The following is an 18,575-nucleotide window of genomic DNA, read 5'->3' on the forward strand; positions in this document are numbered from 1 at the left end:
CATCGCCACTCCATTCTTCCACCCGCGTCCACGAACAACCACCCACCCGTAGACGGCGTCGAATTCCACCTCTACCTCTGAGCCTCGAAACCACGACAGACCGCACCGCAACATTGACGAGCATGACACGGCGAACGACAGCTCAGATCCACTCCATTTCACTGCGCCGGCGCGCCGACCTCTGATGGCGCATGCGCCATGCCTATGCCCACGGTGTCCTTCCTGCTGGGCGTTGTCGTCGTCGGCTACCTCTTCACCTTTGTAATCTTCGCCATCCTGCGCATCGTCACCGGCGTCTCGATTCAACGAGTAGGTTACACCGGTTTCAGGCGCATAGCTTTCTCCCCGCGCCATGGCATCAAAGTCAACATCCGCGGCGTTGGCCTGTCCATCCACCGCCCCACCTTTGCGCTTCCGACCTGGTGCAGCTTGGTGATAACAGAACTGGCTGTGACGGTGGATTTGAAAGCTTTGGATGAGAGTAGACGAGGACAGAATGGCGGCCTTGAAAAAACGAACGGGAGTGTACAGGACGAGGGCCAGGCTCGCCCAAAAACACCAAACGATCAGCAAGATGCGAGTGGACATGGGAAGTTATGGCGGAAGTTGACGGAAGTCAAGGACAAGATCAAAAGGCTTCATAGGCAGATCAGCTGGCTTCGGCTGATCGACTTGATAGCTACGGCCATTACAATCAACATTGTAGGCGTGGGATCTGTGAGGTTGGAGCGTCTGACTCTGTCAGTGGATACAAGGCGGCAGACGGTGGATCGCAGCAGGCTGTTCCAGCATCACAAGCACAAGCCAGAGACGCAGTGCCCTGCTGAATGGAAGTCGCTTGTGAGAAGTGTTCTCTTCACGCCAGAGGGCAGAGAATCCACCGAGATGCTGGATTACTGTACGATCAACATCCATGGAATGCTGCACCGAGAACGAGAGGGACTTCGCGATGCATCGATTGCGTGGAAACTGGGCCGGCTTAATATCCCATTCGATGACCTTGAATATGCTAAACAATGCGCGGATCTTCTTCGCGGGAAATATGCACATCCCGCAGCGGACCACGTACCAGCCGATGTCTCGTTCGCCGATGTCGTGGACGAGCTCGAAAGGCCGGGGAGCGCTGATGAGCGAATCGTTCGCACAGTATCCGATTCACGAGCTTTCATCGCTTCCATTCTACGAGGGATCCAGGAAGTCCAGTTCGCAGTAGGCTTCGTAGGGCTCTCTAGGAAGCTGGATATCAAGGGCTACGCAGGCAAGGAAGTCTACTTCAATTTCGCCATGAAAGAGCTTGGCTTGGACTTGTTACGTCTGGACCCCAAGAGTCCGGCACATAGGATGTACTTTTCGACAAAGGACGTTGCCCATCAGGCGTTGCTGACTGGAATCGCCATCTCTGCAGGCATCGACGATGGGCACGAGCACCCTGAGCGTATGCTCTATGTGCCCATGGTCACGGCCACGGTCAAGACAACGCTACCATCACGAACGATCCACTACGCAAAGGCTGATGATCCGGACGACCGAAACACGAATATCTTGTATGCGAATCTCGTATGCACTTCTCCTTCCGTGGATCTGGATCCAAAACATCTCCCACTGGTTCGGGAGATGCTCAAGCACCGCTCTGGGAGCAGTCAACGCCGCAAGCCTTCTGCTCACCATCAGTTGATTTCACAATTGCTGCCAAAGGCGCATGTCAAAATCTCTATCCAAGAGCCTGTAGTTCGAATATCACTGCCACCTATGGACAAGAACGCGGCCAGTGATGACTTCGACTTGCTCATCTCTTCAGTTTCCTCGGTTGCCCTGGAGTGTGAATCATCACACGCGACAGACGGCCAGAACCATTACAGTTTGAACTCGTACTACCGCCATTCCAGGCATCGTCTCTACTACCAGACAGCTTCAGGAGACCGCCATGACCTTCTTCATAGCGATTTCGTGGAAGTACAGGTCGATGTTAACGCTCTACCAGATATCGCTGTGATAGCCAACGGGCGCGCTCAAACCTTCACGGTCTTTCTAGTTCGACCTGACATTTGCGAAGGCGTACGACAGATAGTCAAACAGCTTCGCCGAAACGTGCTTGCGCGGCCTGACAGTACGAGCAAGAAGCAAGCAAGCTTTCTCAGAAAAATGCCAGCATGGCTACATCAGTTGCGTCTAGACGGCTCTGACTTTGGGCTCGAACTAGCTGGCGTTGATGACCAGGTCTCCAAAGACACCCGAGGGCTTGGATTGCAGTTGCAGAGCTGGACAACCGAATACAGAGCCCAACGTGATGAGTCTCAGCCACCAGATGTGTTTGGACGTCGCAGGTCCATCACCAAGTCGCCTGCGAAGGAGAAGAATGCAAAGGCTAGCGAGCAAGCCTCTCCGAAGAAGCGTTATCACACCTTTGCGGACGGACGGAGACTCACATTCCATCTTCAAAACCTCGAAGGGCTTATTGTGGACTCTATCGAAGACTCTGAGCCGGAGTCATTCATGTCGTTACCGCGCTTCGAGATCGCCTTCACTACGTCGACTGATGCACACGGGCCCATCTTCCACATCAACGCCTTTGCAAGGAGCATACTGCTCCAGTACTCACTCTACAATCACTTCGCAATCGGAGTAGCGGCCACGGTTATTAGAAAGACGTTCTTGGAGCGTGAGAAAGAGGACTCACGGCCTACATTGAACAGAGCCGCAAGCTTGGGCTTGTCGGCTTCTGACCCAACTCTGGATGAGATTGCAAGTCGAGAAATCACAGCCATCGACTTCAAGACGAACTTGTTGCAAATAAAGGGCAAAATGCCGGCGGACCCTCCTATGATGATACACATCTTCAGACTGGAATGCGGTCGACATCGGTGGTCCACTCCTTTCCTGCGCACTCACCTTGCAAGGATGTATGCGCGGGCGCCTGCTACCAAGTCAGCATGGAGTCGAATAGTAACAATCAAAACCCTACGTCTCGACTTGCGGGACTTGAGACGAAAAGCTGGAAAACACAGCGTGCATGAGAAGTCTATCGACGCGGTTGCCGAAGCTATCAGGATCTCGGTGCCTCACTCATTGGTGGTTCATACCATCTTTGACAACATTACCAACATCATCAAGACGACCAAGCAGCTGCAGCATCATTTCTTGACCGGCACCAACGAATACATCCTCACCAAGGAGCCCGAAGGCCCGAAACATGTACCTCGCATCACCTTGCGCACTCAGATTTTCGTGTTTGACATCGAAGATAGCCATTTCGAGTGGAAGCTTGGCGCGATTTACAGAGCTGGCCTGATGGAGCAGAAGCAGAGACTTGCGCGAGAGGAAGCCTTCAAATTAAAGGAGAAGAGACTGGCTCGTGACGCAAAGCGCGGCAGCTCGAGATTGCGGGCCCAGTCCGCACAGCACGACCGGTCCAGATCACGCACGAGGCAACCACAGAGCAACGGCCGACGAAGCCATAGTGCACGAGGCCATGAACGATCAAGCCCTCATACAAGTCAGAGGCGGGCTCATCGCAACATGCGATATGATACTGAAGGGAAGTGCGGCCTTGGCGAGGGATCTGCAATAACCGTGGAGCAGGCAAGGGAGAAGCTGGATCTTCTCAATGCTCAGTCGTGGAAGAGCAGGATTGACAGCACCAAGCAACTTCAAAGCCACGCCATTCGTGAGATCAGACGTCTGTTTGGTGTCCTCGACGATGTGGATGCGGATATCGAACAGAATGAGCCAATTCTGGCTTGGAGTCGACGACCTGGGCTTATGGTCATCGCTATGATGGACTTGAACATCACCGTGGACAAGCCATCTTTCCCCGTCGACGAGTATCCCAACTTCCTGAACAACGTTGGCAAAGGCATGCCCAAGGATATGAAATATGGCCTTCTTTTGCCGATGAACCTGCATATCACAATGGGCGAGGCTCGCTTTCAACTGCGAGACTATCCTCTGCCGCTTCTGCACATCCCTGCTTTGGGTAATGGTCAATCTCCAAGGCTGCCAGCTGTCTCTTTCCGAACAGACTTTGTGATTGCTGAAGAGTTCAGAGATGTCGAATCACAACGCAGCGTTGAAGTGCAGGTCGTACCTCCCGAGAAGATGGCAGACGGGTCAGGAAAAGGCTTTGCGATCGATGTGCGGCGTACCATCTCGGCCGTCAAGACATACTCGGACCTCAAGATGGAGATCAACACCAACAATCCGACGAAGTTCACATGGTCTACTTCATACCAACCAGCAATTCAAGACACCATGCAGGTGCTGGAAAGCTTCACTAAGCCTCCAGTCGACCCTTCCGATCGAGTTGGGTTCTGGGACAAGATCCGCCTTGCCTTCCACTCGCGCGTCAACGTTGCCTGGAAGGGAGACGGGGATGTACATCTCATTCTCAAAGGCTCCCGCGATCCGTATGTCGTGACTGGCACTGGAGCTGGTCTGGTCATGGTCTGGCGAAACGACGTCAACTGGAACATTGCCCAAGACAAGGACCCACGCAAGTTCATGACAGTGGACAGCGGCGAGTACATATTGGCAGTGCCTGACTTCAATAACTATGCACGCAGGTCACAACAAACCGATCAGCATGATGACGCCAGCACCACAACGGGCTCAAGCCACTCAGGACGAGATGCTGTTTTCAAGAAGGTGGTCATGAAGCTGTCAGGTAAGGTCACTTGGCTCGCTGGACTCATGTTCGAGCGTGATCTACCGAATGGCAAGCGAACTTTCGACTTCAAACCGCATTACGACGTCGTGCTCAAACATCCAGACTTTGCAAAGGGCCCTGAAGGACAGCCGTACGATGCATACCGTGGCTTTAGAAGTCATCACATTCACATGTCGATTGCAATCTCCGCGCCGCACGATCGAGACTGGTCGGTGTCGAACTTGAAGCCGTCGAACAACTACAACTCGGTACACCTTACGCCACGTTTCTTCTCGCACTTCTTCAACTGGTGGTCCATGTTCTCTGGAGTGATGTCCTTGCCTATTCGCCAGGGGCCACTCTGGGGCGTCACAGAGAAGAAGAGCAAGAAGTTCGGTCGACACATGGCTACGATCAAGTACAACCTACTTCTGTCGCCATTATACATCAGCCACGTCTACAAGCACAAGGATGCGGAAGACTACGCTGCTCACGCTGTGACTGCCACTGGTCTCAAGATGCGACTTGACAGCTTCATGATGGACCTTCACCAACGCAGAGAGCACTTCGACTTGAAGGCACGAGAGGGTGCCCGATCGAAGCAAACCAGCGGGATGCGAATCAATCAGGCTCAGGTCGACTTTATCTCCGCCGATCTGCGTGCCTTGTCGGCGAGCATCGAGGGAACGAGCGCCGAAGACATCGAGAAAGCGAATGATGATACCATTGCCTCGCTTCAAGGCCCGACGCCCTTGGTCGATATGTCCAAGTTCGACATACCGGACAACGACTTCAGCTGGATTGATATGGATGACTTCGTCGAGCTCGACTGGACTCTACCTGCAGAGGCAGACCCAGAGACGAAAATTCTGCCGCTAGGCTTCGCGCCCAGATTCACATACTTCCGCCAGACCGATCATAATGGCACCATCGCGGGTGATCCTTCTAGGACAAGTCCATTCGGAGATGAGCCTACACATTACTGTGTCATGTCGGCCAAGAATGATCCACGTCGGGTCCAGTCTGAGCTCATTGAAAGGCGCCTGGAGCTGATCAAAGAGAAGCAAGCTCAGAACGTGCGTGCGGTGGGAGAGGCAGAGCTCAAGGTGGTGAGAGACACATCTGGCGACAGAGTACATCGGCAGCAATTGGACGACAAGCTGGAAACATTGCGAAGTCACTCTGAGCATCTCCAGACGAAGCACGATCTGCTGGAGAAGATCTTGCATGATCTACAGAAACGACTCGACGAAGACGATCCTTCGGCCGTACCCGAGCTGGAGACGAGCGAAGAGTTCTTTGAGGCGCACGAGAATGTGAAGAGACCAGAAGGAGAAGCTAGCCATCTGGATACCGCACCCCTGGCAGACTACACCAGTGACTTCAACAATCGATTCATTGTGCACAATGCCCAGATCAAGTGGAACAACTCTCTACGGAACATAATCCTGAGATACATCCATCAAAACGGTCAGCGACGTGGATTTGTATACTACATGTCTCGAAGGGCAGTCAAGTTCATTCTGGAGATTCTCGAAGAAAGAGAAAAGGCGGAGAAGTTCTCAACTCCTAGCCGCCAGAAGTCGAATGCGACGGCATACAGCGCCATTTCACCGGACATCGACGACGATGCAGCCGTGCAGGACCGTATCGATCAGATCCTCCGCGATGGCCGCAATTTCGTGGATGCAGACGAACCTCTTGCAGAGAGATGGGACACCGGCAAGAGTTCCGACGGACCAAACGATGACATATCGATGGAGTTCACGCCTCTAAATACTTACCACTTCAGGCTCATCGCACCTCAAGTGCAGCTGCAAAGCGAAAAGAATGCCAAATCTGCAGTGCTCGTTACGGCGAAGGGCATGCAGCTGAAGGTCGTGCAGATCATGGAGAAAGACAAAGTCGACGACGATGTCAGTGGTCTTGTCCAGCGCCGTTTCAATGCCGCTGCCGACAGTCTGCAGATGTTTGTCACGAGCTCCAAGACGTTCTCCACGGAGTACCTCCACTTCTACTCTGCGAATCGTTACGGTGTCAAGGCCGGTACATACTGGCCCCCGTGGGTGCCGATGGAGATCATGTTCGAGTATCAGACGAATCCGTACGGATTCAATCGTGTCGTTCATCGAACATCAGCCAGTCTGCGGTACGACAAATACAATACTCTTCGACTCAAGTACAACGACGACATCACCGGAGGCGACCCAAAGACTGCAGAGAGCGCTGAAGAAGCCGAGACTCGCATGGATCATGTCTGGCTCGAATTCCCTCATTTCAGAGCCATCTGCGATTCTGCCCAGTACTTCGCCATGTACATTATTGTCATGGACCTACTGCTGTACAACGAGCCACTTGAAAAGACGCGTAGTGAGCGGCTTGAGAAGATCATGTTGGCATCTGACTTCAGCGATTTGTCTGGCGCGCCGGAGATGGTTCAGATGCTGCAGGAACGCATTCGACAGTTGGAGGAGATCAAAGTCCACTTCCAGGTCAATGAGAAGTACTTGGATCGACAAGGTTGGAAGGATCGCATTCAGGTTGATCAGGATTTGGCGAGCTGTGAGGATGAATTGTTCTTCATGATGAAGGCCATCACCACATCGCAGCAGCACGCAGAGAATCCTCGAGGACAAGACGATCAAGCTGGAATGTTGCATTTGAACATGACTTCGAAGGAGATTGCGTGGCATCTTATTCGTGAGCGGACCGAGCAACATCACCACGACAAGGGCGAGTCGCTCATGGAAGTGCAACTCAAGAATGCTTCGTTCGACCGCACAGACAACTACGATGGGTCGAACTACAATAGCATTGAGATTGGCCGTATCAATGGCTACAATCTGCTCAGCGATGCTTTATATCCTGAGATCATCGCGCCGTTCACGGATGAAACCAGGGGCGGCCGGAAGCTGGGGAACACCAAGATGCTGCGTGTGCACTGGCTGATGCTTGAAGCCATTGCTGGTATCCCAGTCGTGGACTACTTTGAGATCGATCTCGTTCCATTGAGGCTGCAAGTCGAGCGAGACGTGGCCAAGAAGTTGTTTGAGTACATCTTCCCCGGCGTTGGTGGGAATGCTTTCGATGGTGGTGGCTTCTCGCCCTTCATGGTCAAGAACATGCTACCGACCCAGGAAGAAGAGGACGAGGGCCAACAACCAGAGTCACAATCCCTGGCCGAGACAGACAGTCAGGATGCAGAGCTGAATCACGTCGACAGCAACGGCCCTGGCTCTCTCGAACACAGGCTCAAGCCCACGCTCAACCTGGCAAAGACGAAGAAGAAGAATGATCAGAAGGGTCTTGGGATCTCGAATGCTGGCCACTCTGGTGGAATTCACGGATTTGCCATCTTCCAGCATTCGAACAAATCGCAGCATGGTCATAGCGGTCGCTCGTTGGCTTCTCGACAGGCGCTTTCTCAGACGAACTTGACGCCCATGTCTCGCTCGCCGAGTGAGCGCTCACTCAATACTCTACGGAGCAGGAACGGCAGCAACGGTGATCTTGATCAGAGGTTGATGACTGGAAGGTCAAACAGCCATGACAAGAAAAGGAAGAAGGACAAAGACAAGGACAAGGAAGGTCCTTCTGATGATCTGACGCAGATGATGAACAGAGCATCGAACTACATGACGCTGGCGTACGTCAAGATCCCGAGCATGGTGCTGTGCCTATCCTACAAGGGTCAAGGCAAGCGCAATCTCGAAGACGTGCACGACCTTGTCTTCCGGATGCCGACATTGGAGTATCGCAACAAGACCTGGTCAAACCTCGACTTGGCTCTGCAGCTGAAGAAGGATATCATCCGCGCTCTGATCAGCCACGCCGGGGCGATTGTCGGGAACAAGTTCAGCCACCACAAGCCGAGCCGTCAACAGCAGTCTCGGCTGCGCGAGCTGGCAAACAAGAGTACCTTCATGAGCCCCAACGCCAGCGACTTTGGCCTCCTCCCCGGCCCGCCAGACTGGCAAGTCAAGACCTCCAACAGCTCCGAGACAAGCAGCTTGCAAGAATCCGGTCGCCCCTCGAGTGCCAGGCCACCCAGCAGCAATCTGGCCCGGACCATCAGCTATTCTACCTCGCCGTCCAACTCCACGCCCGAGATCAGGATCTCCGAGGAAGGCGAGCACTTGAATGGGAATGGCGACGTCTTGCAGCCAGCTTCGTACAGCCAACTGTCTACACCACAGTCGACGCCGAGACCGCGTCCTCGTCCGTTGGCGACTGTCGGCAATAATGAGGGTGAGCACTCGCGTACGCGGGCTGCTTCCATCACGAGGCATTTGTCTGGCTTCGGGGAGCGTTTGAGACAGCGTCAGTCTTCGACCCAGGCTTCCATTCATGGCAGTCAGCACGGCGGCGAGGCGTCAGCGGAAGATAACGAGGATACGAAGCGGAAGAGCAAGCTGCTGCTCGGACCGCAGAAGTTACTCGGTCGGCTGAGGGATTAAAAAAAGCATTACTTTTCATTTTGTTTTGTTTGTTTTTGCATAGCACGCGGGAAAGGAGGAAGGCGGGGACACCGAAATCTTGGAGGTAACTCTTTTCTTCGTGATACCCCCCAAGGAGTTGATTTTTCATTTTTATCGTTCCTTTTCTTCGACAGGACTGGGAGAAGGAAGGCATGGAAGGAAATGGGAAGGGTGTCTTTTGCTTCGTGGCCTGAGAGCCTGGCTCGAATTTGATTTGCTTGCGTTTTGTTTTGTCTGCGCTGTACGAATGTACGGCTGAAAGGGCACATGGGTTGCATTTCCTTCGACAGTACTTGTCAGCTTCGTTGATGTATATAGAATTCTCCTGAGACCAAAAGCCGTACCGTCTTCAACCTTGATCAACCTTGCTCCTCCACTTTCTCCTTCTCCCTCCCCTGCTCCTTCTCCTTCTCCTCCCCACCCCTCTCCTTCGCCTCACTAATAATATCCCTCACCGGCCGTCCCAACACAACCATAGTAGCAAACCCCCCAACCTTCCCCTTCAACCCCTCCACCTCCCTCGCCCCCTCCACACTCTCCACCGCCGCCCTCAACCTCCCCAGCACCCCCTCACACTCCTCCAAACTCGCCTTCCTCCCCCTCTTCTTACTCGCCAACACAACCTCCACCCTCCGCCCCTCCGTCAGGAACCCCTTCATCTTCTCCACCCGATGCCCCAGATCATTCGCGTCAATCGCCCAGTTCAGCTCCACGGTCTTCATCCCCATCTCACTGCTCCGCGCACTCAATTTCTTCGCTGTCTTCGCGGCTTTGGCTTTCCGCTTCTCGGCGTCGTATGACTCCTTCTTATCCACAATCTTACACACCGGCATGAAATTCCTATTCCCCGGTTCGTCCGGCTCGAGTTGGACCAGACGGTGGGTTTTCGTGTCGATGCTGTTCAGCACGTCGTAGCGCGTCCGCGGTGGGGGCAGGGCGCCGGTTTCGGGGTCCCGTAGGATGTTGGTCACTGGGTCGACGAGGTAGATTTGGCGGGCGGTGATTTCGGCGTCCCATTTTTGGGTGCGGAGTTCGGGGGCGCGGGTTTTGGCACGGAGGAGGGGGGTGGTGGTGAAGCGGCGGATGTGGTTGTGGGGTGGGAGGAGGTGCTGGGTTGTGCGGGGTTTGGAGAGCGCTGGGGCGATGAAGACGTGGTAGAGGGCTTGGGCGGCCGGGGAGGTGTGGCGGGTTTTCATTTTGTGTGTTGTTGAGGATATATAATTGTTGGGAGGTTTGAGGTGATGGTCAATGGCATGGGGTGAAGTCGGGGAAGAGGTGCGGAGGAGTTCCGTTTTGAGAACCTTTACAGCCTGCTCCGAGACAGCCGCACACCTCACTCCTTACTTTACAGCCTAATTTCTTGGTGCTTTTAGGACTATACTACTTGCCGTCCAGTATAAAGAATTGGAATTCTGCTTGCAAGCTGACATCGGTGTTCAGAAATAAAGACATAGGGGAGTTGTTTGTAACGCCCACTGATCTTTTGTGTAATTGCTGGAATATGGGCCCGAACACTACGTTCAATCCCAAGGTCAAATGAGTGTATACTATTTACGTTTTCCCCCGTCCCTCCTCATCGCGACACAGCCTTACACAGCCAACTTTTCAATCTGGAGTCGAAGATGCATTGCCGAACATCATATCTGTACATAGACATTAGAATCTACACTCATCACGTCGAGAACAGACCAAAGCACTAACCTATACTGGAGCCGCATCGAAACCGACAGCGTTGGCGGAGAATCCGAAATCCGTCAAACAGCCACTGTCCTGGGCGGCGTAGCCATGGGAGCCACAGCTGGGGCAGCCACAGTTGTTCTTGGTGTAGAACGTGATCGTACCCTCCGAGGGCAGATCTGCAGCATTGACGACCTGAGCGGACGACCAACCCGTTTCAAACGGCCCCGTGTCGCAAGTGTCGCCGTCGACAACGGTATTGCCAGATCCTACGACGGGCGTCTGGCACGCTGTGTCCTGATACAGGGAGACCGTCGCTTTGTACGAAGTGTCCGAGAGGACCAACGCAGGGACGATGGCCAACATGTAGAGCTTCATTTTTGGAGTAGGCAAGGGGTGTCCAGACGTCGAACAGTAAGGGTCCTGAGTAGTGTTGGATATCGATGGGTTGATAGCGAGCTTTGACTTGTGATTGATGAGTGCTTGAAATGTTACTGTGCAGGCAGTTATATATACACCTCTCTCGGCATCCACAGTTGGACAGCAAGCAGAGCTGCAAACATTACACGTCGGCCGAAAAGCCTTTCCTAGAGATCGTCCGAGGTGGCCATCGCGGGAATGATCATGGTACGGCGTTCATCGCGGAAGAACGGCCAGTCTACGTAGATCTGTATGTATGATGCTAAAGGCACACACGAGGCTTTCTTAGTTTGCCAGACAAACGTTCGATGAACTTCAGTGATCCGCTGCGCCACTTCGATTCACGATGAGTGAAGAACAAATCAAGACTTGACTAGCCTGGAGGATTGCACCCGGAGTAAATTCCTTAGACAATATCGTCGTGCCCTAAGGATTATATACAAGCGCATAGACGGAGTCGCCGAGCTCGAGGGGTAGGCATTTGCTAGTGCATTACGTGACTGCTTGCTTGTACTCCGTTGTAAGACCTCTAGGTACAGAACGTGCCTAAGATCATTGGTCACGAGTACTTAAGATACGCTCCTCATCGCATGGGGGCAGGGGGTCCCATTCATTAGACGTGTAAGGAGATAGGATCTGCTTTGCAGAACACGCGCGTTAAGCTAGCTATATCCTACTTTCTAGCAAAGTATAAACGAAGAGCGAAACGCGAGAAGTGCAGTAGGTAACGAGGTTAATCCTTCTCGTAGCGTGTGTGAAGCTCAAAAGCAGAAGACAGTGCCAAGAAGAGATGTAAGTCAGGGGCGTACGTTAGAATGGATATCGACACGCCGTGTAATCTGTTAGGTATATTTACTGCTTTCGGCATTGCAGCGCACGAGTGCGTCCTCTAGATAATTTTTTGAGTCCCGCAACACGGTCCTAATAGGGGAACAGAAACACGTGTAGTTGTAAGTTTGAAGCCCGTTACACATCTAGAGCCTAGATCTGGTCTAGGGACCAGCTGGAGTCTACCAGCTACTTAGTACCAAAGGGCGAGTATCGTAAAGCGAAAAAGGACAATGACATACCTGTTGCCAACTTTTCGTGTGGGGTAGCGATCTATGAAGATCGTACACTAGTCGCAGACTTCTAGCTATACGTGTCGTACTCGGGGAAAGGCCCGCTTTTAGCAGGCAGTTGTGTAGTCGAGCGTGACGGTAGGGCAGTATGGCGGCAAGACTCCCATTATCACTGCATCAGATGGGAACGAACTCGGGATGCGTGGCCGTCGTCAGCTCCGGTGCACAGCGTAACGCAGCCCCTGTTAGTTGAAGACCATCACGGAGACTTCTTGCAATTGATCGGGCTGCCTAAAGGAGACAAAAGGACCATGAGACAGTATACAGCATGGATCTTCATCCGTGGCTTTTCGCCCACATGCCGATTGACCAGCTGTCGCATTCGTGTCCAACTTGACTCCTAGACTTCGAGAGCAGCATATGTCGAACTAGGGTTGGATCTAGATCCTTGTATCTAGCGTCTATTCCGTGCAGAAGGAACTACAAACTTGCTGCCAGCCGGAACAGTGTCCGTGGTTTCTCCTACACCACGTCGCGAAATGCTCTAAGTCTCTTCGAGCAGGAGCGACTTCCGTACAATCTAGGCTGGAGACCTCGCGCTGAGCCGATCAAGATCCAGAGTTTGGGACAGATGGTCTTCGAGCTGCAGTAGCTCGATTTGCAATGAACGAGCTCCGAAGTAAATTGTGAACAGCGGCTGGAACGGTCTCTCTCACCATTGTTTGGAATCCGGTGCAGTAGCCTCAGCAACTTCAGCGCTGATACCAGATACCAGAACGACCCAGAAGCTGGAAGGTGGCAATGCCTCGTCAAACGAGGCCTTCAAACGTGTTCAAACCCCTTCGTTGTAGCGCCAGGATCGCGGAAAAGAGGAGAGAATCTGCAATGAGCGCACCTGTACCAACGCCTCTGTCACCGATGGCTTCGGAGAGGTCCAATGTGAAGTCTAAAACGGCATGTAAGAGGAGGAGCCGGCGAAGAAAACATTGCCTGCGGCCTATGGTGAGCCCCCAAGGGATGGTCAAGAGGGACCGCAGCAGTGCAAACCCACGGTCTACGCAGGAAACTGAAGGAATGCCGGCGCAGCGGAAGAGTTAGCCCAGTCAACTCGAGGTTATACTCCCCAGTGAGTCGCGCAATCATATCGATAAGGTTAAAGACAGCTCTCCAAGTGGAAGTAGTCCTGTTTGAAAGGGACCAGCAGGGACGTGAGTAAACAGTCTAGAGATGTCTAAAGCAAGCTGAGCGCCGTTGTTCTTTGACTCGAGATTGTAAGCAGCTTCGTGGATCATGATTGCTGCTAGGAGCAAAGGGGATGGATGCCTGAGGCACCACATAAGGCCTAGGTCTAGGTCCGTACCCGCGCGGCTGAGCGTACAACCTCGTCTTTCGAGCTGTCGATCGTCTAGTTATGACTGGACCCGAACTACTTAATGATATGTAGAAGTGAGGTGGTTATTGTTACAGTATCTGCAAAAACATGATAATACAACTATCTGTACCGCTCCTCCTTCAGCCTCTTGTAGGGCAGTGGTTCGATCCTCTTGTTCTTGAACTCAACGTTCCAGCCAACAATGCCTGCTCTTCTCATTACCCCAGCAGTTCCCTCGTCCCAAACTGTTCGGAACAGGTCAACCCCGACAGGCTGGACCTTCGTGTATCCCACGAAGCCCCGAAGGTTAAAGCCCTCTCGGGTGGTGTTCTTTTCGTTCTCTTTGAGCGCCTTGACGTCCAATGCAGTCGACGGGGGGACGTCGTTAGATCCAGGGGGCAATTCTCCCTGAGGCGGCTGCTCTAGGATCCAGATGCTCATTCGCTGGTATGGCAGACCCTTCTGAGAGTACGCGGGCAGCCATGGAAGCACCACCTGCTCATCGCTCAACTTGCCAAGCTGAACGAGCGTGTTCGTTGGCGATATAGGAACATTGCAGGCCAAGAAATGACACCTTCGGTCGAAGGCGTCTGCGGCGACGTCGGGTACGTCTGGATTGATGACTGCGATGGTGTACAGTTTCTCGCCCTTTTCAAAAGGTTGGATCTTGATATTCGGTGCTTTTTCAGATACTCGGCTGTCGACAATGTCACCATGCTGGACTACCCGAGCAACACGATGCCGATCTGCTCTCATGGGGCCTGGAAACGAGAGCGTAGTTTCGACTATAGGGTCGACTTTGGGCAGAACATCGGGAGTTACGTTCATCTGCTCGATGCGCTGCATGAGGATCCGTCGTTTGTGCGATCGCCATTTCTTGTCCGCCAAGTGTCTGTAGATAGGTTTGCTCATGTCCCCTTTCGTTATGTCAGTCTGCGACAGCATCTCGATTAAGTAACTCAGCACATACCTTGGCCATCTTCGAACTTCTTCTTGATCATTGGATCATTGATATCCGCCAATATCTTCAACTCTTCCAGGTTCCGCCGCATACTCCGCAACCGGTGGTCCTTCTTTTGTTTTTCTGCCTCTTCCACAACGACCTTATCATTCAGCTTTTCAATTCTCTCGCGCTGTATCCTGATCTCCTCGAGCTTCTGATTGCGGTCTTCCTGTAGGTATTTGCGCGCTTCTTGAAAGCATTGGTAGGGGAGCTCGACGAAGGGAATGTTGGGAGACGTGAGCATGGCAGCTCGCCTTCGTCGCGATCCGATGGGTGTTTTGTGTTGCTCGCGCATCAACTTTCGCTCCAATCGAGGTGTTATCGCGGTGAAGGGATCCAATGGAGGCTTGGACGGCTGCTGTTGTGTTTCTGTTTCGCGGCAGGCTGTCGAGGAAGTGAAGGATCGGATGGGAAGGGCTATTCTCTCGTGCCGTGTGCATCGTAGGCTTTGCGCCAATGGCCGGGCGCTCCGTTCGAGAGCCATGTTGCTTAAGTGGCCTTGATGTGACAAGGTCGATGGTCTCGTGAGAAGGAGAAGGCAAGACAGATATCGCCAAGCCAAGCCAACTTTCTGCGGAGATCTGCGGCGAAAGCTGCCACCCCCGAGAGTCAATCTCAACTTCAAACGAGAGACCTTCTGCATCAACCACACTCTCTATACCCCAACAATGGCTTCGAAACGAGCAGCAGTGCCCGCGAAGCACCTCTTCAATGGTTTCCGCGCCTACGAAAACCCCACGCGACAATACCTTACGCGCTCCATGGCCACCGAGGCGCCTCTCCCGAACGCGACTCTCTCCAAGGCTTATAACGACGCAACCCTCACTTCAGCAGAGACACAACCGATTCTGGAAGACAAAGTCTCCGTCCCATTTCCAACACCATCAAATAAACCCATCACGCAACAAGCCGGAGCTAGCCAACCTCCACCAAACCCGTTCCTCCAAACAGTTCAATGCACTCTCTACGACTTTCCCTCGCTCGAGCCCGTCTCCTTCGCCCGCTACCCCTCAACGCACCTGCTGCTACCCCTCCGAAAAGATCTTCTCCACCGCGCCGTAATCTATGAAGCCGACGCCGCCCGATCCGGCACAGCAACCACGAAATGGCGCGCCGATATCCACGGCTCGGGAAAGAAAGTCCGACCGCAGAAGGGCACGGGCAGCGCGCGTCTCGGTGACAAGAAGTCCCCCATGCTGCGCGGAGGAGGTGTGGCGCATGGACCCAAAGCGAGGGATATGAGCACTGAACTGCCGAAGAAAGTGTACGATCTGGCTTGGAGGACGGCGCTGAGTTATCGGTGGAAGATGGGACAGTTGCTGGTTACGGATAGTGAGGTGGATATTCCTGGGGTACATGAGAATTCTTGGGAGAGGTATATGAGGGATGTGCTGGCGTGGAATAAGTTGGGGAGGAGTGGAGGTCGGACGCTTTTTGTTGCTGATGATTGGAGGGAGGGGTTGTTCAGTGCGCTGGAAGGTGAAGGGATGGAGAAACAGGCCAGGGCGAGGACGGTGGATACCATGAGTGTTAAGGATCTGTTGTTGGATGGGAGGCTAGTCGTGGAGAGAAAGGCATTGGAGACGATGCTTGTGGGACATGAGACGGATTTGAGCCCGCAGCAGAAATTGGGCGCGTGGGAGAGGATGGTATCTTCTGAAGTGTCACAAGGCAGCGCTGAAGCACGATCATAACGCTGCTGTAGTAAGACAGCGAGATCACTTTGTACAAGTATCATACAATCTATTCCTCCTGAGAGGAGATCCATGTCAACCTACCACCCACCTCCTCTCTGCGGCGTAACACCCAACCGCCGACAACACTCCTCATACCCCAACACAGCCATCAAAATGCCCACCCCAGGCCCGGGCAACCCATAACTCAACTTCTCCCTCAAAAACCTCATCATCCCCTTATTCCACTCTTTACATGCCTTTACCGTCTCCTCCACTCCCGCGGTCGTCAGAGCCGGATTCGTGGCTTTGTCGCCGAGAAACTTTGCGTAGGCTTCAAGATCGAGCGGTCTCGGTGTGAAGGGCAGGTACTCGAGTTCCCGGCCGGCAGGTGGGATTTGGCCTGTCTTTGCGGCTTCTTTGTACTGTTGGGCTGAGAGCATGAGCCAGAAGGGGTTGGCTAGGGCGCGCCAGATGCTGTGGTTGATTGCGGCGTGGATGAGGGTTGATTTGTTCTCTAGGGTAGAGAGGATGTCGTCTTGTGCCGTTTGCTCGGCGGCATGGCTCGACTCCTTGACAGCTACAGGTGGATCGCGGTATGTCTGGTGGAAATCGAACTCTTCGAGTAGTTTTCTTGAAAGCGTTTGATATGCTACGCTTTGGGCGCCTTCGGTGAAGCTGTCGCTGTGCTGGATCTCTGTGGGATCGTAGTGGAAGAAGTATCGGTTCCGTTCGACATACTGCTTCGGCGTCTGGTAGGACTTCGAGTCGGCCAGGAGGACCTTTGCACAGTAGGTGTCGAACTCATCCTCAGTTGAGAATTTCGACTTGAGCGCATCTGGATATGCTGCCACTGCCTCTTTGCGAACGACTTTGACAAGAGATTCGATCGGTTTGAGCGACTGGCTTTCTTGGACGGCCTCGCATTTTCGCGCCACATGCTGTTTCTGCAAGTACCACAGCTTCTCCGTGCGGACGATGGTGTTGCCTTTAGTGAACTTCAGGTCAAAGTCACGAATCAACTCGTTCATCTCCAAGACGTCGTTACGTCCAGGGTTGCTCCATCCCAGAAGAGCAAGGAAGTTGCACAGCACTTCAGGCAAGATGCCTTGCTCTTCACGCATGCCTCTTACGTCGAGGATAAGACCAGTGTTGCTTCGCTTCGAAAGCTTAGCTTTGTTCTCGTCCACGAGTAGTCCAACGTGTGCAAAGGTGGGCGGCTCCCAGCCGAAAGCAGAATAAAGGTCGTAATGCAGAGGCGTGCTGGCCATCCATTCCGTGCCTCGAATGACATGACTGATCTTCATTAGGTGATCATCAACGACATTGGCGAAGTGATAGGTCGGAGTTCCGTCACTCTTCACCAGAATCGTATCTGCGGCATCAATACCAGAGTCATCCTCTGTTTGGCTGACACCAGGCGATCGCTTCAATCGCTGAATCTTGCCATAGATCAAGTCCGTGTACACACGCTTGTGCGCATTCTCCGGTACTTTCAACCGCACCGTGAATGGCTCTTTCTTGCTCTCGGCACGATCTCGGGCCTCTTCTGATGCCAACGAGCCACAGTCCTGATAGCACCCACTAGTAACATAAGCGGCTCTCTCGCCTCCAGGACCGGACGTCTGGGGCGTGCAGAAACACCGATAGGCGGATCCGGAATCTAACAAGCTCTGAGCATGCTCGTGGTAGATATGAGTGCGCTGAGATTGTTTATAAGGTCCGTAGGGTCCATCAACTTGCGGCCCTTCGTCCCATTGGAGTCCAGCCCATTGAAGATCTTCGCAGAGTCGTTGTTCGGCATCAGGAACGAATCTTTTCTGTGAACATTAGCTTGGTGTCAATTGTATTGACAGAAGCTCATACTTGGTCTGTATCTTCAATTCTCAAAAGGAATTGACCATTCGTTCGCTTCGCCAATAGATAACTGAACAGTGCAGTCCTCAGGCCTCCTATGTGCATGTATCCTGTTGGAGATGGAGCAAAGCGCGTTCTTGCCGGGGCATTTGGTAGTTTGCCATTTCGTGATGATTTCTGAGATGCGTCTGTTGATGCAGGTCTTCTCAGTTGGGCATGACTGTCAAATGCGTGAAGTAGTTTCGGCTTTCTGTTGCTATCGCTTGCAAATGCTGAGAAAAGACGTCGGTTTGACTCGATTTTCCGGGACCGACATGATACGCAGATCCAGATGTCGGCGGACTGAGGCCATGCTCTGACACTTGCCTTGCGAATGGCTGACATCGAGTTTG

The 18,575-nt window shown here is 53.1% G+C and overlaps 6 protein-coding genes across 6 annotated transcripts; 2 read left to right on the forward strand and 4 right to left on the reverse strand.

Annotated features, from left to right (window-relative positions):
• Window positions 1–198: 198 nt before the first annotated feature.
• Window positions 199–9,091, forward strand: M409DRAFT_59540 (uncharacterized protein; the record flags this gene model as incomplete). Its single annotated transcript, XM_033814223.1, has 2 exons — window positions 199–8,890; window positions 8,997–9,091. The coding sequence occupies 2 exons, from the start codon at window positions 199–201 to the stop codon at window positions 9,089–9,091; spliced, it is 8,787 nt and encodes a 2,928-aa protein (XP_033661908.1).
• Window positions 9,092–9,479: 388 nt separating this feature from the next.
• Window positions 9,480–10,316, reverse strand: M409DRAFT_70091 (uncharacterized protein; the record flags this gene model as incomplete). Its single annotated transcript, XM_033818566.1, has 1 exon — window positions 9,480–10,316. The coding sequence occupies one exon, from the start codon at window positions 10,314–10,316 to the stop codon at window positions 9,480–9,482; it is 837 nt and encodes a 278-aa protein (XP_033661909.1).
• A 505-nt stretch (window positions 10,317–10,821) lies between these two features.
• M409DRAFT_28628 (uncharacterized protein) lies at window positions 10,822–11,175 on the reverse strand (the record flags this gene model as incomplete). Its single annotated transcript, XM_033809118.1, has 1 exon — window positions 10,822–11,175. The coding sequence occupies one exon, from the start codon at window positions 11,173–11,175 to the stop codon at window positions 10,822–10,824; it is 354 nt and encodes a 117-aa protein (XP_033661910.1).
• Window positions 11,176–13,770: 2,595 nt separating this feature from the next.
• Window positions 13,771–15,137, reverse strand: M409DRAFT_70092 (uncharacterized protein; the record flags this gene model as incomplete). The annotated part of the gene is made up of 2 exons (XM_033818567.1): window positions 13,771–14,567; window positions 14,621–15,137. The coding sequence occupies 2 exons, from the start codon at window positions 15,135–15,137 to the stop codon at window positions 13,771–13,773; spliced, it is 1,314 nt and encodes a 437-aa protein (XP_033661911.1).
• A 184-nt stretch (window positions 15,138–15,321) lies between these two features.
• Window positions 15,322–16,347, forward strand: M409DRAFT_28630 (uncharacterized protein; the record flags this gene model as incomplete). Its single annotated transcript, XM_033809119.1, has 1 exon — window positions 15,322–16,347. The coding sequence occupies one exon, from the start codon at window positions 15,322–15,324 to the stop codon at window positions 16,345–16,347; it is 1,026 nt and encodes a 341-aa protein (XP_033661912.1).
• Window positions 16,348–16,427: 80 nt separating this feature from the next.
• M409DRAFT_59545 (uncharacterized protein) lies at window positions 16,428–18,567 on the reverse strand (the record flags this gene model as incomplete). Its single annotated transcript, XM_033814224.1, has 2 exons — window positions 16,428–18,146; window positions 18,193–18,567. 2 exons carry the CDS (start codon window positions 18,565–18,567, stop codon window positions 16,428–16,430), a joined length of 2,094 nt encoding a protein of 697 aa, XP_033661913.1.
• Window positions 18,568–18,575: the final 8 nt, after the last annotated feature.

This window comes from Zasmidium cellare, assembly GCF_010093935.1.
Source record: "Zasmidium cellare ATCC 36951 unplaced genomic scaffold M409scaffold_44, whole genome shotgun sequence".
Taxonomy (NCBI): Eukaryota; Fungi; Ascomycota; class Dothideomycetes; order Mycosphaerellales; family Mycosphaerellaceae; genus Zasmidium; species Zasmidium cellare.